Below are 24,593 nucleotides of genomic sequence, written 5' to 3' on the forward strand. Positions count from 1 at the left end.
TGACTCTGCCATCAGCATGACTCAACAGGAACCGGGGTTCGTCAGACCAGACAATGTTTTTCCACTTCTCAATTGTCCAGTGTTGGTGATTGTGTGGTCGTCTACTGCAATAGCTCATCCATGACAAGGACCAACGAGTTGTGTGTTCCGAGATGCTGTTCTGCACACCACCGTTGTACTGCGCCGTTGTCTGTTTGTGGCCAGCCTGTTAGCTTGCTCGATTCTTGCCAATCTCCTTCAACATCTCATCAATAAGTTGTTTTTGTCCACTGGACTTCCTCTGACTGGATGTTTTTTGTTTGTGGCACCATTCTTGAGAAACCCTAGACAATGTCGTGCGTGAAAAGCCCAGGAGGCCCGGCCGTTTCGGAGATCCTGAATCCGCCGTGATTGGCACCAATGATCATGCCGCGCTCAGTCGCTTAAGTCACTCATTTGACCCATTCTAACATTCAATCAAACAGTAACTTGGATGCTTGTCTGCCTGCTTTGTATAGCAAGCCATGGCCACGGGACTCATTCTGTAGGAGTGATCCATATTTGTGAACGGTGTGGTCTACCTAATAAACTGTCCTTTGAGTGTATGTACAGGTGACAGTCCTGGTACCGGCCTGCTATTGTTTTTACATGCAGTACATTTCTGGTGGAGTTCGTCAGAACTCTGTATATTATGTGCGAATAGTACATGCATAAATTCATATTTAACTGTATATGTGTGAGTTGTTCACATGTACCTGTGTGTGTGTGTGTCTCAGGATGGATCCACGCTGTGCTGACTCCTGTGGACTGTGTGGCCTTCGGAGGGAATTTCCTACACAGCCTCAACATTGACATGCAACTCCGGTGAGTCCCTTCACCCCTGCCTCTACCTAAAACAGTCACATCACCTATGGTACTCCGCTTTCCTCAACTGATCTTAGCAACCTCTCTCTCCACATCAAAACTAGAATGCCATTCGGAAAAATGCTCAAGCAATACATGGAGGCAGGTGGCCTAGCGGTTAGAGCGTTGGGCCAGTATCTTGTCGGTTTGAATCCCTGAGCCGACGTGGCTCTGTTGACGTGCCCTTGTTGCTCCTATAATTCACTCTGGATAAGAGCATCTGCTAAATGACTAAAACATACATTTATATTACCATTGTACCAGAATATAATGTATAGTATTTATTCCTACTATACATTCTATTATAAACTGGGTGGTTCCAGCCCTAAATGCTGATTGGCTGACAGCCATGGTATTTCAGACCGTGTACCATGGGTATGCCAAAACATTTATTTTTACTGCTCTAAATACTCTGCGTTGGGTCGTGTGTAAGAACAGCCCTTAGTCGTGGTATATCGGCCATATTCCACACCCCCCCTTGGGCCTTACTGCTTAAATATCAAATGTCTAATACCATACTCCTGTGTTTCTCTTCCAATCAGAGCATATGAAATAGAGAAGAGGTTGAGTACAGCAGACCTGTTCAGGTTTCCAAACTTTGAGACAGTGTGTTGGTATGTTGGCAAGCACCTGCTAGACACATTCAGAGGTGAGGCGCTTCATCATAAATCATTGTTTTTTTTCCAAACCTCTGCTGAACTGCATTTATTTGGGCAATGTTAGTCAGTTAACCTTATAACTTCTATACTGGTCTACTTTACAGGTCTGCGAGAGAACCGCAGACACCCTGCCTCCTACCTGGTCCACGGAGCCAAGGCCCTCAACAATGCTTTCCGCATGTGGACACGCAAAGAGGTGATTCTTTATTGTAGGCCCCCTTATGAATGCATTAATTAAGCCTTTATAGCAGCTACATAAGACATAATAACACCTGTCATTAAACATTATGAACAATGGCATGAAGGTGTCATGAAACTAGTTATATTGGGCGCAGTAGTCTTTGTTTTGTGATGTTTTTGTGCTCTGGCCAGTCGCTGACTGACCACGAGGTGGAGATTCCAGAGACCATCGAGACTCAGCGTCTAGTGAAGGACCTGGCCAAGGAGATACGACTGGTTGAGGTAGGCAGGGGGAAATATTTCATAGAGTACACTGACCGAGCCAAGCTACTGTGCTGGCCTGGTTGTTCGTCCACCATAGAAAATATCTGAGCCTGTATAGTTCAGGTCACAAATTTCAGTCTGGCTTTCTGAGACTACTCAGTCTTCTCTCTGTCACCACAGGACATCTTCCAGCAAGGCCGTCCTGCGGCTCCTTTCACCTCAACACAGGGCTTCCCCACCCCACTCCCCAAAGCCTCCCCTCTAGCTGTCTCCCAGAGTCCAAGCCGCCCCCCAGGGAGGAAGAGAGGCCCCAAACCCAAGGATATGTCCCCCAGCCCCAAGAAGAAGGGTCAAAAGGGCTTAATGAAAGAGGCAGGCGAGTTGGATCTCCTGGAGATCCACACCAAACACACACTGAAGAAATTCCAATGTGGAAACAAGAAAAACAAGAAGAAGGTATGACTGATTGTTCAACAGTCCTTTTTACCTCAACATTTCCCTCTCTGGGACAAATAAGGTTGAAAGTCTAAATGTACTTTGGCTCTCAGCCTCACATTGTTATTGTGTATTATAGTGAAATGCTAACAGGATTGTGCCATTCTTCTCCTTCTCCAGTTAGAGCTGCCTCAGGAGTTTGCAGGGAAAATGAGCAAGAGCAAACTGAAACTGGTGCTGACCAATGGCAAAATACAGGGGTAAGACTGGGAGGTCAAGGAGACTCTTCAGTATCTTCACGCCAAATCTTCATCTCTCTTTTTTTCCTCACCCTTTCTCACTTTCTCTGCCTGCCTTTCTCTCTGCCTCTCTGCCTGCCTCTGTTGGCCGGCCTGCCTGCGCCTCTCTCTCGCTCTCTATCTCTGTGTGTGTGTGTGTGTGTGGCTATCTGCCTGCCATCCTCTCGGTCTGCCTGCCATCCTCTCGGTCTGCCTGCCATCCTCTCGGTCTGCCTGCCATCCTCTCGGTCTGCCTGCCATCCTCTCGGTCTGCCTGCCATCCTGTATGTCTGGCGCTCTACCTGCTTGGCTGGCTGGTCTCCTGGCTTGCAGCGTGCCTGCCGGCCTGGCCCGCAGCCTGCCTGCCATCCTGGTATGTCTGCCGGCCGCCCTACCTGCCTTGGCTGGCTGGTCTCCTGGCTTGCAGCTGTGCCTCTCTGGCTGCCTGGCCCCTCTCTCCTGCCTGCCTGCCCTGCCTGCAGCTGGCTGGCTGCCTGCCTGCCTGCCTCTCTCTCTCTGGCTGGCTGCCTGCCTGCCTGCCTGCCTCTCTCTCTCTCTGGCTGCCTGCCTGCCTGCCTCTCTCTCTCTCTGGCTGGCTGCCTGCCTGCCTGCCTCTCTCTCTCTCTGGCTGCCTGCCTGCCTTCCTGCCTCTCTCTGGCTGGCTGGCTGCCTGCCTGCCGGCCTCTCGCTCTCTCTCGTACTGTTCTTGCTACATTTCAGTGTCATCCATCCTTATTTCTGCCCACAGGAAGAAGGGAGGTCGTTCAGGCATAAGTAACAGTGCGGACCGTGCCTCTCAATTCCAGCAACATGCTATGGGAGGGTCTACCTTGTCAGATTTTGAGTCCGAGGACGAACTGCAGATTGATGAAACTCCCCCTCCTCGACGCAAGGCTGGAGGATCTAGCAAGAAGAAACTCAGTGGTGAGAGAGTACATAATCTAGTTTTGATATGTAGTGGGGAGCACCTGCTTCATAATAGCATTCATTACTAAAGCCAACAACAGTTTTCTGCTCCTGTTGGGGCATTCAGTTCATCCTACTGAGCCTTGAGGAGGAAGGTTTTTCAAGTTCTTTGGGTCAGTGAGTGTTATCGTTATTAAATTGTTTTGGTCGTATACACACTGCGAGCCAGGCCTAATCGCTCAACATCAATGCCCAACCTCACTAATGCTCTTGTGGCTGAATGGAATCAAGTCCCCACAGCAATGTTCCAACATCTAGTGGAAAGCCTTCCCAGAAGAGTGGAGGCTGTTATAGCATCAAAGGGGCGACCAACTCCATATTAATGGCCATGATATAGAATGAGATGTTAGACGAGCATACTGTTGGTCATGTAGTGTTTTGTGCAGGGTAGGTTCTATCAGTTGGTGGCGCCACAAACTAGAACCCACCTCATGTCTGTATGCCTAGATCGTGGATCTCCCACAGATGGATTCTGTGATTCAGAGGGGTTGGGTTAAATGCAGAAGACACATTTCAGTTGAATGCATTGTTGTACAACTGACCCTCTTTCTTTCCCTTTCCAAATACATTTCCAGCAATATTGTCTGTTTATCACTCTGTATGTACCAGTTAATGGTGCCAATGATGAACAGTCTGGTGGCTAGACAGAAAAACTATTTTACAATGTTAACTGCAAAGCTGGCTTACCTGACTGAACTAACAATGATTATTGGCCATTGTTTTAGAAACTCTGCCATGAATTGTTGCAGCAGGAGGTCTTCAACATCCATTTTCAGGAAAATACTAAATATAATTTTTATGGGCCCTGTCATGCCAAATACTGTTTATTAACCATTATTTTACCAGGTATATTGACAGAAACACATCTCTTCTACTCATCCCCAGGTCCTTTGTGTACAAGAGAAGAATGTGCCTATTTGAAAGCTGTATATATAAAGTAGCTTGCGACATGTTTATTTTTTTAAAGTAGCTCTTGTGCAAGAATAGGTTGGAGACCCCTGGCCTAGATCGTATTCCATCAGGGCATTGGCAACACAATTAACATTAACAGCCCTTGTCCCCTCAGGTCTCCCCCGGAAGCTACCAAGGGCCAAGCCTTGCTCTGACCCCCATCGCATCAGGGAACCCGGAGAGGTTGACTTCGACATTGAAGAGGACTACACTACAGATGAGGAGGAGACCATGACTGTCCATGGCGTGAAAGGTGGAGCCGGGGGCATCCTGGACCTGCTGAAAGCCAGCAAACAGGTGGCAGGGCTGGACTCTGCTCTCAGGTAGGACCTGCCTCGCAATTTCAGACACTTTTTTTATTTATTTATTTTTTTACCTTTATTTAACTAGGCAAGTCAGTTAAGAACAAATTCTTATTTTCAATGACGGCCTAGGAACAATGGGTTAACTGCCCGTTCAGGGGCAGAACAACAGATTTGTACCTTGTCAGCTTCCGGTTACTAGTCCAACGCTCTAACCACAAGGCTACCCTGCCGCCCCACTTAACCAGCACTCTGAATACATTTTGTTTCAGACTATCATGCATTTTATTTTTTCTGAAGTCAAGTGGATAATAGAGCCAACGAAATGTGGAAGATGAATGTGTTACTCTTTACTTCCATTAACATTACCGAGAAGCTTGGACGACTTGCGTAATCAAAGTTTTTGCAACAGATTTGAATTCTAACTCAAACTACTTCTCTCTCTCTACCATCCAGTGAGGAAGCGCCAGCCTCTCCCAGCACACGAGAAGCCATTCAGGGCATGCTCTCCATGGCCAACCCTCCTTCCTCCTCCTCCTCTTCTTTGTCATCCTCCTCTTCCTCCCCTCTCTCCGTCTCTGGAGGCCTGTCTGAGGGACTGGGATTAGTCAAAGAGAAAGGAGGGAGAGCCGTGTGGGTGACCGGAGACAATAAGAGCAGAACAGGAAGTGCCTCTAAAGAGAAGACGACGCTCCAGCGCCCCGGGAAACGGCCTGTCAAGCGGCCGGTCCGTCACCTTAGTGATGAGGAGAGCACAGATGAGCAGGAGACTCTTGGCACCTGTTTTAAAGACGCAGAGTATGGTGAGTCATAGGCTGTGTGCTTCCATATGACACCCGAGTCCCTATATAATGTACTACGATTAACCAGGCAAGTCATAGGAGGAAGGAGCACTGCCCCGGAGGCTGCTGCCCTCGCCCTGGGGCCGTTCATTTTGGAATGGTCTCAAATAGGGCTGTGGTGGTCATAACATTTTGTCAGCTGGTAATTTTCTTGCAAATGACTGCCGGTCTCACAGTAATTGACCGCTAATTAACATGTTTACGTTCTCCAGGCTTCCACGCATACAAGCTGCTCCTTTGGAATAACTAGATTTAAAAAATAAAATAAAAATTGAATAAATATAATTTTAATATAGCCAACACCATCACAATAATATATAATATAATATAATTATTTGGGAGGGAGAGAGAGAGAGAGACTCTCTCCTCCTCTGCTTTTGTGGTAAGCAATTAAGGTGATATCTGAAATTAACGGAGTGTGTCGGCCCAACTGTAGGACGGTGAGAAGCACAACATTATGGCTAGCCTCTATTAGCCGAGTTTCTCTCAGGTTGATGCAGTCAAGACGGGTAGGCCAACTATGTAATCTGATGGGATGATAAATAACTAGCAAGAAGCGAGTCTAGTGCCAGATATGGGGTTGGGTCTCCCTCTGCCTGCTCCGAGCCTCCAGTGCATAAAGCAGCTTGTGGATTTCAAGTGTGGGGAAGCTTATTTTCACCATTTAAAAATGTACCTGTTATAATAAAGCATTCCATGCATCATCACATTTGCAAACTTATGTAAGAGAGCTTCTATTCCTAATGTGATGATTCAATTTGATAGTCATAGTAATTTACACTAGTAATATAACTCAATCAATTTTCGCAAAAGAGACCACTGTTCAATGCAGCGAATAGTGGCTTAAAATAGGCTAGGCTATATCAGATACATTTCTCCTTTTCTTTCCACAGGGAAATGTTATCAACACATTTCATGCAATTCCACTATACTTTATTTGTCTGAAGACATTAGCACAATCTTTTTTTAATCGGACAGACATTTTAAGGTAGGCTACTTTTCTGACTGACGAACAGATCAATAAAAATGATGTTCTGATCCATGTAATTGGCCTTCAAAAAGGGGACACATACAATATGACGTCCATCTAACCTGGAGGAGGAAATGATTGTCCAAAAACAAACGCGGTACTGACCCAATGAGAGACAGTGAATTTGCACACTCACCAGGGATATGGCCCATGTTCTCCGCTAGTGTCAGTAAGATAGGCTACTGTTTGCTCAAGTTGAGCATTTTGATAACTAAAAGACAGATTGGAGTATGTTCATTGCCATCTCTTTATAGCAATAGCCATTTGCTTTCCAAAAATGTTACCACAATTTGTATTTAAAAAAATATATATTGCAATATGCCTGGCTGGGTCTCTGTTTTTCACTGACAGTCACAACTCAACAATACACTTTTATTTATATATATATATATACACACACACACTCTTGCACTCACTCACGACATTACCGAAAGTATGTGGACACACACACACACACGCCACTCTATCAACCACCAGGATGCGTCAACCACCATTCCTGTGATTGGTAGATGGCAGGTTGATTGGTGGGCCGGACACCGCGAACACTGGGTACTGGTAAATACAACACAACCAACTAACAGCATAACACATAACACACAGCTCTCTGTGCAGGTCGCTAGAATATTGTGGGTGCTCCTTATTTATCAAAGTTTGTATGAAAGAAACTCATAGCTGTATTTACGTTTCATTGACGATTGGGCTCAGTCAGAATTTGTGGCAAGCATTAGTACATTTGATTACAGTGGTGAGTGAGAATGACAAATCAGTGGCTGATAATGCATCATCTGTTGCTGAACGACAGCACCTCATAGTGTGTCGCGGAGTGCTCTTCAAGAAAACTGCATTGAAAATATCCAGTAAACCGCAAAGCACCCGGGCATCTCCCACCTGCGCAGCTGCCAAGCTGAGCAGAGATTGCTGCTAAGCAGAGAGTGCAGCTGCACTTGGCCAAATAAATTCCAGTAATTTATGCATTTACGCTGACACTTCGCTGACCCATCATTAACAGGGTGGGCCCTGTACCTTCTGCCACGCGAGGCGAGACAAACATGCAGTTGTGGTGTGTTGATTGGGGGAAAACATGTTGGCTGAAAAAGTCACAAAATAAAGGTGGATAATGAAAATAGAAGTTTCAGAGAATAGTGTACAATAAGCTTTGTCGATGAACCAGCCTTACCAAATTTTGTTTATTTACACATCGAATTTGATTGTCCGACATCATCAGTTTCAGCATTTATTTATTTTGTCACTGCCTAGCGTGGTCTCTTTCCTCTGCTGTGGTGTTGCATTGCAGTCAGCAATGTTTTCTGTTTTCTCCATGGTTCTGGAATGAAATCATCTGTTTGCTTGGACACCAGCCTGATCTCCAGCTCCTTCCACCTCTGGAAACTATCTAGGTGGTCATGTGACTTCTCATGCGAACTGAGGTGGCACAGATTCTTCCAGTCCCTTTTCCATCCTTGACCAGTGCAGATTTGCACTCGTGTGAAATAAGTTTTCAGCAAAACCAAAAGGCTGCATCGTTTTGCTTGGAATAGACAAGCCATGGTCTCCACTCTCTCCCAGTTCGCCATCCTCCTATTGAAGTGGGCCACCGAAAACTTTAGTTGCCCCTCTAATCTTGGGAAATTCCCCTCCTTATCCTGATGTGTCCCAGCCTGCACGAACATACCCCATAAAGATCCATTCATATATTTTGGCCACTCTCTGGAATCTTGTGTTTTTTGCCCTGCGAAGACCCTACTATATTGGACCCGCTCCCCATCCCTGATGATGGTGCTGCTGCTGCTGCTGAATCTGACTCTCAGACAAAAACACAAGATCCCAGTGAGTGGCCAAAATATGAATGGATCTTTACGGGATATGTTCGTGCAGGCTGGGACACATCGGCATAAGGAGGGGAATCTCGGTGAATGAATGGCCTGGCCTCATAGGCTTGTCATTCTCCACACCTGCTGATGGACATTGCTGCACACTGAGATTTCACCAGTGAATTTCTTTGGTTTAGAGATTGTGCCTCTTATTTTTTTTTAATATATATATTCGCTTCCTGATAGTTTCTTAAACATGGTAGCAAATTGTTTCAAATCTCTATAGCTCACTTTTAGAAAAAATTATATCCACTAGGTAGTAGCTATCTAACATGAATAGGCTATTTTAGGCTATTGCCTTAATCACTAATCGTCTTCATCACACACAAACATAAAAAATTAAATTAATTGGCAGATTCATTTTTATTAATGTTTCACAATTGGATAATCCCATATAAACACACATCACCATAGCTACGAAGGATAGTGGGAGTGAACTTCGGGAGAAGTGGAATGAGGTGGGGGCGGGAACTGCAGCAACGCTATGAACTGGTGTCTGGGGTGTCGCCGGCTTGTGGGAGCTGATCAGGGGCACCGGCGGGTGGCAGCCAATTGTCAAAATGCAGCCACAACTTTAAGTGCCGCCACAGGCGGCTACCTAATCTTGCCCGATGGGAGGCCCTGGTCGCGACCAATACTTTAAAAAAGGCTGGATTAGAGGGACAATAGAGCGCCAAGTACCAGGCCATTAGCAAGTTTGGTAGGCTACCCATCAACACCGTTCCTTTGCACAGTTGGATGGGATTACCGTGACCAACGGTCAAAGGGAATTTGACTGAGGTCATGACTCATGACTGCCAGTGTGGTGGTAATATGTCACCGCAACAGCCCGAGTCTCAAATATGCACACTCTGCCTAACTGGTTTCCGGGCGAGCTAAAAACAAACGCACAAACATCTTAGCTTGTCTAAATCATGGTCCAATCAGTGCACTGTGGATAATTAACTAAATGTGAATGATCCAATGATGTCACAGTCATTATCCTTGACTGTCTGTGTTTTCAGTCTATCCGTCCTTAGAGTCTGATGAGGAGGACCAGGTCAAGAGGAAGAGGAACTGGGCCGACACTCCTTGGAGCCCCAAAGGTACTCATTACTGAAGTCCCTGAATGTTGGACTGTGGACATATTTAATCACCAAATCAGTGAAGGAAATGTGTTGATACTTAGTTGAACATTTTAGAAACCATTTGGTAGGGGGATTTGATTAATTCCACTAAAATCTTCTCTTGTTCCCTCAGCCCGGGTGACCCCCACCCTGCCCAAACAGGAGCGCCCAGTAAGGGATGGGGCCAGAGTGGCGTCTGTGGAGACTGGCCTCGCTGCAGCTGCTGCCAAACTGGCACAACAGGTGATAGGAGGGGACATATGTTGAAGGAGGATCTACTTTTAGCAATAAACAAGCTTTTTAAATTGAATTACATTGTCCTCCAAGTGTTGCTGTATCTCCACTTCTGCGGGAGGTTTGGGACAAGTTAAAGTTCTGAGAGAGGAAGGGCAGTTGACGGTAGTGCCTTTTTTATAAAATCTTATAGGCATTCAAATAGATATGACAACCATCAAAGACATGTTTTCTTTCAACTGAAAATTGAGAGTCAGATGTCAAAATGCCATGCTCCAAGGAACTAGGGAAGCTGAGTGCATGTCAACTGTTTTGTTTGTTTATTCATCCAGGAGATCCAGAAACCCACCAAGAGGAAATACACAAAAAAGCCCCGCCCTGTTGCCCCATCACAGCCCCCTCGGGCTGAGCCGTCTCCTCCCTCCCCCGCTCCGGCCCCGGAGCCTCCCACCCCTGACTTCAGCCCTGAGCGGAGGATGGAGTGCTATTCTGCCAGCCTACTGGACCATGAGTACACGGCAGGCCCTGGCCCGTTCGGTCCTGGAGGCCCCAGAGGCAGCGCTGCTATGGCTCCTGGGGTGTTCCTCACCTCCAGACGACCCTCCCTCTCCCCCCAGAACAGCAGCACTTACTCCCCCTCTACAGCCTCCCCCGCTGGGCTAGCCAGCCCCGGCAGCGCTGGAGCTGGTGGAGGTAAGTACACATCACAGCACATAGACATGAGTTGTGTTCATTAGGGCACGCAACGGAAAACGTTTCAAAGCATTTTGCAATGGAAAATTATTATTATATGTCCAGATAGTCCCTCCCTGTATGTCTGTTTTCTTCCATTTGGTGCCTAATGAGCAAGACCCTGCATATTGACATTCACAAATGTGACAAACTATTTTCTTACCCATTGCCTCCTTCCTTCATCTCAGGGAAACGTCCAAAGAAAGGACTTGCAACAGCAAAACAGAGACTAGGAAAGATTCTGAAAATACACCGCAATGGGAAGCTTCTCCTGTGAGATGCTTTCGGAGATATGGATGGAGAAAGATTTTTAGGAATGATTCTCGGAGGAAAGATGGATGCCATTTTAAAGAGGACTTAAAGGACGTGACTGCTTTCAGAGACTGTTTATTTTGTTGTTCTATAATTCAACTTCTGTTCATCTGGTGTCCTCACCTAAACCTGTCATCCACTCATATTCCACCCTATACCCCTTCCCAGTCCCATTTAATAATTAATCATTGCTTGAATCTATATAGCGCTTTTCTAGTGCTGAAATATTCACAATCTGCTTTGGTACTCTGTTTCACATTTGGGATTATTCATACCTTCATATGAATATATTAAGAAGCATCTCAACATTTAGTTGGTCATGCACTGCTCAGATCAATGGAAAACATATGGTCAATCAAACCATTTAACTTACATGAAGGAATCATGTATTCATCAAATTGGCAATGAAAAATGTCTGAAATCTATTTTAGTTGATAAGTTATATAACCCATGATCTGACCCATTCTTCCTTTGACGTGGGTCTCCTTTTAATGTGCACAAGCGCGCAGGATTGAAGGCAATGGGCTGAATGTTTTAAATGGGAAATAATGCATTTCCTGACAATTCAGTCAAATGGGATTTTGAGTTCGTTTTTAGTTTGCGATTATTTATTTTCAAATAGCTTTTATATTTATTTTGTGGTAGTAGGAATGCTTGCCTTTCCAGTTCTGTCGTCATCCATGTTCTCACCTCACTTTCAACACCTCAAGTTCACGCCATCTTTTGTATTTATTTGACTAATCTAGGTTATTCCTTTTATTCAACACCTGGGTTTTTCCCCCCATGTACATAGCAACCTTTTTAAAGGCACAGTGCAGTCAAATGTATTTTTTTCTGTGTTTTTATATACATTTTCACACTGAGGTTGGAATAATATTGTGAAAATTATGATTATTCCCTTTTAGTGTACAAGCTGTTTGAAAAGTCCACCTGGAATTTCAGCCTGTTTTAGTCGGATGGAGTATTGGTCTGCCTGGTGACTAAATTAGTTAATAGACCAATAAGAAAGAGTTCCAAACCACTGACAATAACAGCTAGTTTTCGGTTTCCCCCTCCCCACTCAGACCACTCCCAGACAGTCCGAGGAAAATTGTTACTTGAGAAATTGCTCTTTTGCTAAAAAAAAAGTTTATTTTTGTACCTTTTTTAAATAAATAAATAATAATAATACAACAAAAAAAGCACCATGAGGTAATTAATTGTTTCCCATAAAATATTTTATATTGAGAGAACAGCAACATTGGACATTTTTAATTATGTGAAAGCTGTCAGTTTTCACTTTTGTTTTTGATTCTATTCATTTAACAGCAGATTGGTACCGAGGCTACATTTAACTCACATCTGGATGAAGTTCTGTTTTTAGATGTGTATATTTTTGAATTGAAATAGCCATCCGGTTCATTAGTACTGTTATGACATGAACAGTCTGGTTCCTAATAATTTTCCAATCCAACATGGTTTGTATTCAAGTCTTTAGTATTATACACTTGAGCCAGCAGTTGTAGAATGCATCCCAAATGGTGCCCTATTCTCTAGTGCACAATTTTTGACCAGGGCCCATTTGAGTAGCATACGATTTCAGGAATAGGGTGCTGTTTGGGACGGAGACGTAGAATGTGTTTTATTTAAAGAACGTGCTACACATTTAGACATGCAGAGTTGTAGTTTTATCTAAGGATATTGAAGTCGGGAAGCTATGGATTTGATAATGATTCCGAAATGTACATAATTGTTGGAATTTTGTTTTTATATAGTTCAAAGGAAGTATTTCTTAACATACCTTGTATAAAATAAATGTCATTTGGAGAACTGTATGCAATAGTCTAAAGTATTGTTTTTTTTTATTTGTATGCAGTAATAATTGTCATTCTGTTTAGTTGGTTGTGTTATAATAAAGCAGTAAGGCCCGAGGGGGGGTTGTATATGGCCAATATACCACTGCAAAGGGCTGTTCTTAAGCATGACGCAACGCGGAGTAGCCGCGGTGTATATAGGTCATATACTACAAACCCACAAGGTGCCTTATTACTATTATAAACTGGTTACCAACGTAATTAGAGCAGTAAAAATACATGTTTTGCCATACCTGTGGTATATAGTCTGATATACCATGACTGTCAGCCAATCAGCATTCAGGACTCAAACCACCCAATTTATAATGGCAGTAAGGCAGCTCGGGGGGGGGGGGTCTCAATGGCCAATATACCATGACCAAGGGCTGTTCTTATGCACGACGCAACGTGGAGTGCCTGGACACAGCCCTTAGCCGTGGTATATTGGCCATGTACCATAACCCCTGAGGTGCCTTATTGCTATTATAAACTGGTTACCAATGTAATTAGAACAGTAAAAAGTTATTTTTAATTTCTTTGTCATACCTGTGGTATAGTCTGATATACCATGGCTTTCAGCCAATCTGCATTTAGGGCTGGAACCACCCAGTTTATAATGAAGTTTGTTCTCAGTAGCTCTGCTCTTATTGTTTTATCCGTTTCTCCTTATGTTATCATTTAGTATTAATAATATTTACTCTTGTCAATGTATCTGTTAGATGTGAAAAGCATTGACCTGGAGGAGATATACTTCCTTTTCTTATTATTTGTGTGGCCTGCAGTTGTTCACCAGTACCAAAAAGGCCCTGTACTCACTCATGTTGTACTACTGATGTACGCATTTTAACAGAATGGTTGTGTGATATACAACAGAGTTTGTCTGTACAAAGTTTCTCCACATCACTTCTGTAATAATTTTTGTGCTAAAAAAAAACCTTTGTTGTACCACAACAGTTGTGTGAAATGTGTTGTACATCATTTGTACAACCTGAGTATACAAGACCAAATAGTACAAGTTTTTTATTGGGCCAGTACTGTTACATTGTTTTGCTACTCTTTTCTCTGCAGTTGAACCCCGTCTTAAACCAAACCTGGGTTAAAACACTATGAAATCATTCAAAATACTTTAGCTGTGCTCGATTGAGCTTGCCTGTTGCAGTGAAACCAATAGAAGTCCCACCAGACCTGGCACTCCAGGCAGGCTGAAGCAAACGCTTAAAGTATTTGAAACATTAGAAATAGTGTTTAAACTCAGATCTGTCTTCTACCAGTTGAAAAGCTTCATAGCTGGACAGATGGTGGCGACACTGAAACGCACATCAATCTCAACTGTATGTTCAAGATTAATGGTTCTGACTGCTGTTATTGTAATGATATTAAAACAAGGAACATTTTGCATTGTATTAAACACACCAGTACTTTACATGTATATGGATGTACATTTCTTTCCTCTTCCTATAGCATTTCTACCAAGGACTTTCAGAGGGTGTGTCTGCACCATCCCTTATTCTTTATCATTGCAAGGAAGGCATTTGATTTTTGATAATTTTTAAAAATAAGTATGTAACTGAGCCATTGCGATTTTCTATTGCGATGGTTTATTAAAGTGTGGAACACAATTTCTCTCAGGGTTTTATTGTGTATCTATATATTGTGCTTATTAGGTAATGGTGATAATTACATTTACACAAGCTGTAGAAAAATATCTCAATCACATTTGAAAATGATTTCAATAGCATATGTATTCCATGTACTGATTTAAATGTTAGGTGATTATCCATCTGGTTTTCAGAGAGCTTGAATGTTCATATTATGCGTTATTAAATCATATACTTTCAAAGCTCAGTCGTATGTTTCCATGTGATTGTCAGACTCATTTCATAATTATTGAGGAATTGTTTCTAACACCGGTCTCAAGTTGGCAACCCGAGGGCTGCTGGGCTCATATTCACAAAGTGTGCTGATTTAAGTTCCTCCTGTCCCATATAATCTTATCTAAAAGGCTAAACTGATCCTATATCAGCACTAAGGTACCATTTCCTGTCGTTGTGCCCTTGAGCAAGGGACTTAATCCCTAAACTGCTCTCCATCTAGAGGTACTGCTCTGTCTCCACATTTTTTTTGTTACAGCCTGATTTTAAAATGGATTAAATAGCTGTCTTTACTCTCACCGATCTACACACGAAAACATTTCAATTTAGTACATTTTACATACAGGCTGTAAAACAACAAAACGCAGAAAAAGTCGAGGGGTGTGAATACTTTCTGAAGGCACTGTATATTTCAATACTATGATGTTGGAATAATCCTGTGAAATAATGAAAATTATAACGCCCTTTTTAATATAAGAGCTGTTTAAAAAGATCGCCTGATATTTCAGCCTATTTTGGTTTAAAAAAAAAACAGCGTTCCAAACATTTTCATGCGAATATAAAATATGCGCATTTTCCATCAATTTCACTTGTTGCGGAGAAAAGTCTGCGTGGAGAAGTAGGGGAGCACAACTTTTGCGGTTAAATTCCCATGTACCAAATACAAATACAAGTTAACTCTACTAATTGTTTTGACACTAAAATGTTGCATAAGGAAGCCTGCATCTTGTGACCGTAGCATACGTGTACATATGTAGTGCAGGACCAAATCGGAGAGAGGTAGGAAAGTCCATTTAAAGCTTTGTATTTATTTTTCCATCTGGGATTTTAGAACTACTTTAAATAAAGTCTGTGTTTCGTGTAGACTTATATTGGTTAGACGTTTTGATAACTGCCCAAAATCTCTCTCGGACAAGGTCACTTTTATCAATAATTAGCATTGCACATTTTTTTTAAAGAAAATATTGGCGAATATATCGATATAACTCACCTTGTCCGAGAGAATTACACAGCTATCAAAACATCACGCTAAGGTAAGCCTACACCAAATACACAATTAAATTGTTTAAATTGATTCACAATGGGAAAAACGAATAGAACCATTTCCAGCCATTTATTGGTATTTTGACACGTACACTGTTGCGCTCGATAGGACAGGCACCCCCAAGTGTCTGACTAACTCTGCTGTGTAGCAACCAAGCGGTGCCAAAAGCCCTGGTCTGTTCTTCGTCGATGAGGTTTATCGGCGGTTGGCATTCCATAAATGTTGCATTACCGCCACCTACTAGACTGGAGTACAACTCCCTTATACGTTGCTTTAAAAAAATTATCCACCATCTACCACTACACTCACAAAAATAAATAAAGAAATCAAATGATAAAGAATAACACCACCCTACTCCACTATTTAAATATATTTCGTCCTACCTAGGGTTGCACATTTTGGGGAATATTCAGAGGTGGGAATGAACAGGAATATATGCAAATTAATATTAATATCATTTAAATGTAGATGTTTTTTGCATTGGATATATTTATCATATCATATGGAGGCAGAAACATAAACCTTTATCATAAGTAGACATAATTGCCACCATAGACATGTTTTCCTAAAAAAAATCCATGAGTATAGATAAAGCCAAACAGTGAGACATTTCCTTCAAATTTGGAAACATGAGAAAAAGAGCTACAGACAGATAGGGGGAAAAGGCAGCCCCCCCCCCCCCCTGCACTGCAGAGACCTTGAAGGTTGGAGAGCAGAGAGGAGAAGTTTTAGAAGGGGAGCCTTGACGAGCAAAGCTAACAGGATGTGTAGATAACAGTTACTGAGTGGAGACAAAAGGAAGAATTGGACATGGGGAGAATGAAAGGGGCGCTCCAACATGATAATGTCAGAACAGAAGGATAATATAATAATCTTACCTAAGTCATTATTTAGAGTAGATAAGGTTGTTACCTGGGCAGAGCCAGGTATCAAAAGGGGGATGGGTTAATTGTGGTCTAGGATAAGTTAGTGGCCTATTAGATAAGAAACTAAAGATATAATCAGATAAAACATATGAGAAACTGTTTGTTAACCAAGCCTGTATGTCCAGGATTTTATGCATTACAGGTGAACTACAGGTGAAGTCACTCAATCCAGTCCCAGAGGCTTGTTGGGGGGACCATACCAAGGACTCCTGGTGACAGCTAGCTGAAAGAGCTACCCAGATTCATATCGCACGCGGGCGGGTAAGACACATTGACACTGTCGAACAATAAACAGTGTTCGAGAGGAGAACTGGAATTAACAGAATTCCGGGGGCCATCTCTCGAATGAAGTAACCCTCCCTGTCCTGTCACCCCTGTTTTTGTTCATAGAAGTGAAGATGTGTCTGTCTCTTGCTAAGTGATGTGTTCTAGGGGAGAGGGTGGGGCTTCACATGGAAGCTGTTCGTCTGAGCTGTCTTATCGTGGGTGACATATTCCTGATACAGCACGTCCTACTTGAGTATGTGGAGAGTGGTAATTTGACACATGGTTTAGACGATGAGGATTTTGTTCCAAAATAAGCATAAGAGATCCCTAGATCTGGGTAGACAGGAAGTTAGAGTAGAGGTTGGGAAGGATCTCTTAATGGAGTTTTATGTAGACCAAAATGGAGTCTCTAACTACATGGCAGTCTAGGACACTGAGCCATTATGGCATATATTGGTGCAGGTTCCCATATTGATCGTGGACACAGGTCATAGCTCATTTGGAGAGAGAGGGCAATATGAATCCACTCACCCAGTATGGAAGGACAAAGTATACATTGATAACATTGGGGTTCCACGGACATGGACTGGATTAATTATATTTATTATAATCAACAGCGCATTAACACGTATACCAGAGATGCTATTAAAGGTTTTGCTGAACAGACTGAAGCAACCAGCCTGATGGCTTGGCAGAATAGAATTGCATTAATATGTTATTGGCTGAAAAAGGAGAAGTATGCGTGATTATCGGGTCCATGTTTGTGCTTACATCCCAAATAACACAGCTCCGGACGAATCAGTGCCCGAAGCCTCAGCTGGTTTGACCACCCTGGCTCACGGGTTGGCAGAAAACTCTCGGGTGGATACTTCTCTGACTAATTGTTTGATAAGTATGTTCAGAAAATGGGAAAAAATATTTTGATCACTGTATTATGGGCTACATTCACCTGTGTGACTGTTTAGTTTTATGGGGCTGTTGTCTAATTCCCTGTGTATGAGGCCTTATTTCCAGGACTCTGGAGAAATCGATGGCAATAGATGGTGAGGTACCAGCGGATTCCAGGTTCTGACCCGTGGGGGACTGAATGCATGTCTACAGAACAAGTGGACGAAAATGATAAATTAAATAATATTAAATTGGGAGGGTGTCCGTATGGGGATTACATGATAACCAACTTAGGACAGTTCTGGGATTGGAGAAGAGGGTATCCTTATAGCATAGGGGATCCCACAAAGGTGGATAGGTTTTCCATGATATGGGGAAAACCTGGGAGCACTGTTGAACTTTGTAAAGGTGATGAAATCCTACTAACCATCAAAACTATTAAGCTCTCTGATGCAGGGACTTACACCCTCGGACTACAAAGGACCGGGACAGACACGATGGGTGTGTTTTCTATTAAGGTGCTGCCAAAACCAGAGGTCCCAGACGAACCAGAGCCAGACACACTCCTATACCACCCCTGGACCGAACCTGCCACCACTGTGTTAAATCCCATTCAGGTAATTAATGTTAGAGACTATTCAGCTATTGATCAATTAGGCACTGAGACTGGTTTTGATGGTAGTGACAATTTGTGGCTGTCTTATATGAGGTATACAACTAAGACCCTGAAAAGAAAGGACTGCATGAGTTACATGAAACATTGGTCATGCTAGACCTGTTCTGGCTACTCACCCATTTGCTATAGGAGAAGGAGAGGGGTGGTTGTGTATTCTGAGAGGTTTTTACCAGGTTCAGCCCAATTCAACTCTCTGTTCCTCTTTGAGCCTTGTGTTTCCTACAGTACCTCCTCATCGGGCCCCTTGGTGTGTTAAGGCATATGGGGGCAATTACAGTTGCATCACTGGTACAGGTAATGGCATTGATTATGGGAGATTGTCTGAAGCTGATTGCAGTAGTAACATAACCATTAATTCCACTTGGCCAGTTACAGACCTAAACCAAACTAGTGGTCTGGCTGATGTGTGGTGGATATGTGGACCCAAAAGAGTACTGAGACCCGTTCTTAGAGGAGACTGGCAAGGTACGTGTGTTCTGACCAGTTTGATAATTCCACTGACCATTGTTGATATTACTGCTGAGCAGCTGTTGGGTTCTGTATCCAGGGGACCTGAAAACATTCCATCCCATGGGAGACATAGACGTAGTGCTCCATGGACAGAGGATGTAGTTGACATAAACACAAACCTGTTGGGAGTGCCAGTGGGGTTTCATCATGAGTTTCAGGCCTTGGGTAGGAATGATGGACTCTGGCACTTACTACCTATTATAGGTCCAGCCATAGTGGATGCTAGACAGACTGCATGGATTAATTATATCTACTATAATAAACAGCGTTTTGTGAATTACTCCCATGGTGCACTCACTGGTATGTCTGAACAGCTTGAGGCCACATCTAGGGTTGGCAGAGAGAATAGAGCATATTTGGATATGCTCCTTGCCAGTCAGGGGGGCGTCTGTAAGATGTTCGGTGAACAATGTTGCACGTATATTCCTAATAACATCAGTCCAGATGTAGTATATCTAAGGCCCTTAATGGGCTTGATGCATTATCTGCTGAGATGAGGACCACGGCGGGGGTGGAGGAATCTGGACTGTTCTCTTGGTTGGGAGCCTGGTTTGGTAAGTATACTGGTATGGTGGTTACTGGGTTTCTGACCCTAATTCTTGTATTTTTGTTATTGATGTGTTGTGCTGCTTGCATCATACCGTGTTTTAAGAAGTCTGTTACAGATGTGGTGAAGGCTTCAGGCATGATGCCTTTGCTTGATGCTCCAGTTGGAGATGCTGATACTGAAGCATGCTTTCAGGGGAGGATGGGACTGGCTGAGGATGACCCATGGTATGCTGTGGGTGAGGTAGTAGAATAAATATTACACCACCACAGTTCCTTGTTTTACATTTTTGTTTTATGTTAAGTTCTTTCCAGTATGTTTGTTCTCCCTGTTGTGAAGGTTTGGAGTCCCTGGGTGGCATGGTGCCCACCTGGTGCAGGATAGGAGTAGCTGAGAGGACCAGATGGTTTATAATAATGCTTTGCTCTGCTTTCCATGACCAAAGTTTTATCCTACATCTTACATGTCAATAAACAATAAAGTCTTATCCTGTTTTTGTCAAAAGGGGGAGACATAAGCATATATCACTTGATTTTGATTTTTTTCTTGGTTGATTTTTCTTTTCTGTTTTTCTGTAAAAAAAATAAAAAAAATAATAATAATTATGTTTTATTAATAATAAACTTTTTGTTATTTCCATGAAATGCTATTAACATATTACTATGTTGGGACCGCTGAAATAAAGGATAATGAGTGACACCCTAGTGGATGTCAAAAGGGGGACTTAAATTTGACACCATTTTCTTTTATTCTGTTTTAAATGAGCAGTTGTTCTCTTTTGACATGAGGGTTTTAAGTTCCTAGGTGGCTGGTAGCCAATCTAGTACATAGTGGGATCGAATGGAGGACATGAAGGTATTTTAAACTTTGTCACTGTTATATGATTCATTGCTGAATTTTTATTTACACCCTTGGGGGTGTGAAAAAGGGGGATTGTTGGATCCTGTGTTTTACATTATAGCCATTACTATATATATGATTGAATATTATCTGCTGTTGGCTTGTGTGGATGTATGTATGTGTTATGCAACGTATTCTAGCTAACAACTGCTCCATCAAAATAGTTACTTTGAATGATCACAACCAAATATAATCTTAGGTACTGTTCAAGCAAGAATGAAAACATAATTGTAAGAATATGAGAACCACAAAAAGTTATGTTTAGAAATAATACAAATTTAAACCTAGCCTTTGTTGAATGGGTGCAGATGGTGATGGCTTTCTTAGTGCCGCCAACTGTCGCGCGCATCTATGCGTAATGTCAGTGTGTCGTGTACTGGAAAAGGGTCTTTTGGGTTAGTTAGTTAGTTGGGTAATGAAAAATGGCAAACATTTTCCCATGTTGTATCACAAAGTGTAATGGCTCTATATACTACTGTTCAGTTGGGGGCAGTAATGCAACATATTGGATGCTGTCGCGCGCATCTATGCGTAATGTCAGTGTGTCGTGTACTGGAAAAGGGTCTTTTGGGTTAGTTAGTTAGTTGGGTAATGAAAAATGGCAAACATTTTCCCATGTTGTATCACAAAGTGTAATGGCTCTATATACTACTGTTCAGTTGGGGGCAGTAATGCAACATATTGGATGCTGTGGCATCTATGCGTAATGTCAGTGTGTCGTGTACTGGAAAAGGGTCTTTTGGGTTAGTTAGTTAGTTGGGTAATGAAAAATGGCAAACATTTTCCCATGTTGTATCACAAAGTGTAATGGCTCTATATACTACTGTTCAGTTGGGGGCAGTAATGCAACATATTGGATGCCAACCGCGGTTATAAACCCCACTGAAGAAGAAGAACATGCGCAGTTTGAGCTACTCCGGGAAGTGACGTTACAGGCTAGCTCAGTGCTGCCACCTCTCATTGTCTATCTCAAATTGAAGGTCGACTGGGGTACTGCATGCTGCCATTAGCAACTAAATTATCCTTATAACTTCTGTATGTGATTTTTTAAATCATCGTTTGAAGGACATACATCTGGTGTATTAGAAGCAACTATTGGTACCATGATTGTCTTCTAAACATGTTGTTCTTTACACGAAGTTTGCCATTTTCCATTCACTATAACGGGGATCCTGTTTGCCGCGAACAATACCTGCAGTACCGCGGTCGACCGTGAACTTCCATGGCTTCAATGACATGGGGGGCAGTCGTTCTCTCCTGCCTCGCCAGAAAGCCCCTAGTTTACGTAGGAAGCGCAGTTGTTCTCGCGAGATTCAAACCTACCCAGCTCGCTAGTGCAAGATGGAGAAGTGAAATTTACACGCATCTAAGGTAAGCAACTATATGCATATCTTCGTTAACATTGGGCTCTAGTATAATGAAATTTTGAAATTAGGAGTCTTTAAAAACGGTTCATATTGGTTTGATAGTGCTAAGCAGGGGTCTGAAATGCGCGTCGTTTTAGGCTAAAACACGGACATTCTGCTGTGTGAACCGCCATTATTAATTTAGCCATGGACCATGCATACATAGTCCCACCAGAGTTTTCTCTTTGGTCCCACTGAGTGAAAAACCACTGTGGAAAAGATCATTTAAATAAACTGTCGTTGCGGTGCGCTATACACGCGCTACAAACACACTCCAGCTTGCGTGTTTTCTGAAAAGCTAGCTAACCTAGCTTGCTATGTTTCCTGCATTTTGTGTAGGGTAAAGGCATTTTGCAAGAGGCAGATGCCCTTTGCTTTGAGATTTACAATGAGTTAGTCGATTAACCATGTAATCACGAACCTCAGCTGCAGAGAACCAGATATCCCGTTACAACTAACTACTACTCGTGGAGGAGCTAGTCGAGATTGCGGATGAAAGTTTAGCAGAAAACCGACACCAATGTAAAGAGGCTAGCGGGTTACTAGGCTAGCTAACGCTGGACATCACATTATGCCGGTATTTTGATTGACAGGTCGTTTGTTTTACGAGGAGATCCTAGAAATGGTATTCAGAACTGAGCAGAACAGCCAGAACACATTCAGTTATGACTAGTAAGTAGAGGTTGATTTAGGTCAGATCAGCCCATTTGGATTTGAAATAAAATGATATTGTGTGAATAGTCAGTAACATTTGAGTTGTTAATATTTGAATATTAATAAGCCGTCATTTTTACAATTCTCATGAGCCTTTAGATTGAGATTTCATCCAGTTTCACAAACTGCCTTACAATATTCCATTTGCTTTTCCATTTAGTTTTTTTAAAACCTTTTATTTAACTAAGCAAGTCACTTATTTACAATGATGGCCTAGGAACAGTGGGTTAACTGCCTTGTTCAGGGGCAGAAAGAAAGATTTTTACCTTGTCAGCTTGGGGATTCGATCAAGCAACCTTTCGGCCCAATGCTCTAACCACTAGGCTACCTGCCGCCCCATCTATGACAGTTCCCTCATATCCTTCAGCTTCATTCGAATAGGTAGGCCAACCATTGTCTTAATTGTTTTTTGTTCAGCTATGGGTTTGGTATGTCCCCTTAGGAGCCCAGCATTCTAAAAAAAAAAACATTTTGCTCAATAGATGTGCTTGTTTTTAGGCTCTCAGATTGTTTTAGGAGACCAGACAAAACAATGCTATGGAGGAGGAAATGATGGTGACACTAGTGAACCAAAGCAGTTTCTGGTATGTACCAACTACTGGTAAATCAAATCAAATTTATTTGTCACATACACATGGTTAGCAGATGTTAATGCGAGTGTAGCGAAATCTAGCTAACAATTCCAAAACTACTACCTTATAGACACAAGTGTAAGGGGATAAAGAATATGTACATAAAGATATATGAATGAGTGATGGTACAGAGCGGCATAGGCAAGATACAGTAGATGGTATCGAGTACAGTATATACATATGAGATGAGTATGTAAACAAAGTGGCATAGTTAAAGTGGCTAGTGATACATGTATTACATAAAGATAAAGTAGATGATATAGAGTACAGTATATACGTATACATATGAGATGAATGATGTAGGGTATGTAAACATTATATTAGGTTATCATTGTTTAAAGTGGCTAGTGATATATTTTACATAATTTCCCATCAATTCCCATTATTAAAGTGGCTGGAGTTGAGTCAGTGTGTTGGCAGCAACCACTCAATGTTAGTGGTTGCTGTTTAACAGTCTGATGGCCTTGAGATAGAAGCTGTTTTTCAGTCTCTCGGTCCCAGCTTTGATGCACCTGTACTGACCTCGCCTTCTGGATGATAGCGAGGTGAACAGGCAGTGGCTCGGGTGGTTGTTGTCCTTGATGATCTTTATGGCCTTCCTGTGACATCGGGTGGTGTAGGTGTCCTGGAGGGCAGGTAGTTTGCCCCCGGTGATGCGTTGTGCAGACCTCACTACCCTCTGGAGAGCCTTACGGTTGTGGGCGGAGCAGTTGCCGTAACAGGCGGTGATACAGCCCGCCAGGATGCTCTCGATAGTGTATCTGTAGAAGTTTGTGAATGCTTTTGGTGACAAGCCGAATTTCTTCAGCCTCCTGAGGTTGAGGCGCTGCTGCGCCTTCTTCATGATGCTGTCTGTGTGGATGGACCAATTCAGTTTGTCTGTGATGTGTACGCCGAGGAACTTAAAACTTACTACCCTCTCCACTACTGTTCCATCGATGTGGAAAGGGGGGTGTTCCCTCTGCTGTTTCCTGAAGTCCACAATCATCTCCTTAGTATTGTAAACTACTATAATTTACAATAAGTATTAATCTCTTCTAACAAAGTTGTCTTTCTTCTGTCATCATTTTATTATGCTATTTATCTAACTAAAATAATTAGGGGATGAACTTGAGAATATTGTTTACTTACATGTTTCATTTGACTTTGAATTGTAACCAGAAGTATTGTGGCCATCAGAAAGCCATTTGAATAGCAATGCAGTCTCATTGATGTCAGACAAACGGCAGCAGATCGAGATTGTTCCAGTGATTTGCTTTTATGTATTCCACTGTCTTCTAGAGACCATTGTTTGCCTTCTGACATCCTCATGTCACATAGTGTGGTTATCCTTCT

General features: G+C 42.7%; 2 protein-coding genes across 3 annotated transcripts in view; both read left to right on the forward strand.

The window, feature by feature from the left end:
• LOC135504001 (histone lysine demethylase PHF8-like) overlaps positions 1 to 14,299 on the forward strand; it is a 30,708-nt gene extending 16,409 nt beyond the window's left edge. For both annotated transcript variants that reach the window (XM_064922239.1, XM_064922240.1), the window contains exons 9-21: positions 756 to 843; positions 1,425 to 1,531; positions 1,646 to 1,737; positions 1,914 to 2,003; positions 2,166 to 2,441; positions 2,601 to 2,680; positions 3,447 to 3,622; positions 4,731 to 4,938; positions 5,374 to 5,720; positions 9,665 to 9,745; positions 9,900 to 10,009; positions 10,333 to 10,693; positions 10,921 to 14,299. In XM_064922239.1, the coding sequence (XP_064778311.1) occupies positions 756 to 843; positions 1,425 to 1,531; positions 1,646 to 1,737; positions 1,914 to 2,003; positions 2,166 to 2,441; positions 2,601 to 2,680; positions 3,447 to 3,622; positions 4,731 to 4,938; positions 5,374 to 5,720; positions 9,665 to 9,745; positions 9,900 to 10,009; positions 10,333 to 10,693; positions 10,921 to 11,009 (2,105 nt within the window). In that variant the 3' untranslated portion in view covers positions 11,010 to 14,299. The remainder of the gene's footprint in view (positions 1 to 755; positions 844 to 1,424; positions 1,532 to 1,645; positions 1,738 to 1,913; positions 2,004 to 2,165; positions 2,442 to 2,600; positions 2,681 to 3,446; positions 3,623 to 4,730; positions 4,939 to 5,373; positions 5,721 to 9,664; positions 9,746 to 9,899; positions 10,010 to 10,332; positions 10,694 to 10,920) is intronic.
• Positions 14,300 to 21,803: 7,504 nt separating this feature from the next.
• The window catches only part of LOC135559289 (E3 ubiquitin-protein ligase HUWE1-like), an 83,746-nt gene continuing 80,956 nt past the window's right edge, over positions 21,804 to 24,593 (forward strand). The window contains 2 exon segments of the mRNA XM_064993481.1: positions 21,804 to 21,877; positions 23,125 to 23,210. The gene's annotated coding sequence lies outside the window, so the exon portion shown is untranslated.

Source organism: Oncorhynchus masou, chromosome 18 (genome assembly GCF_036934945.1).
Source record: "Oncorhynchus masou masou isolate Uvic2021 chromosome 18, UVic_Omas_1.1, whole genome shotgun sequence".
NCBI lineage: Eukaryota > Metazoa > Chordata > Actinopteri > Salmoniformes > Salmonidae > Oncorhynchus > Oncorhynchus masou.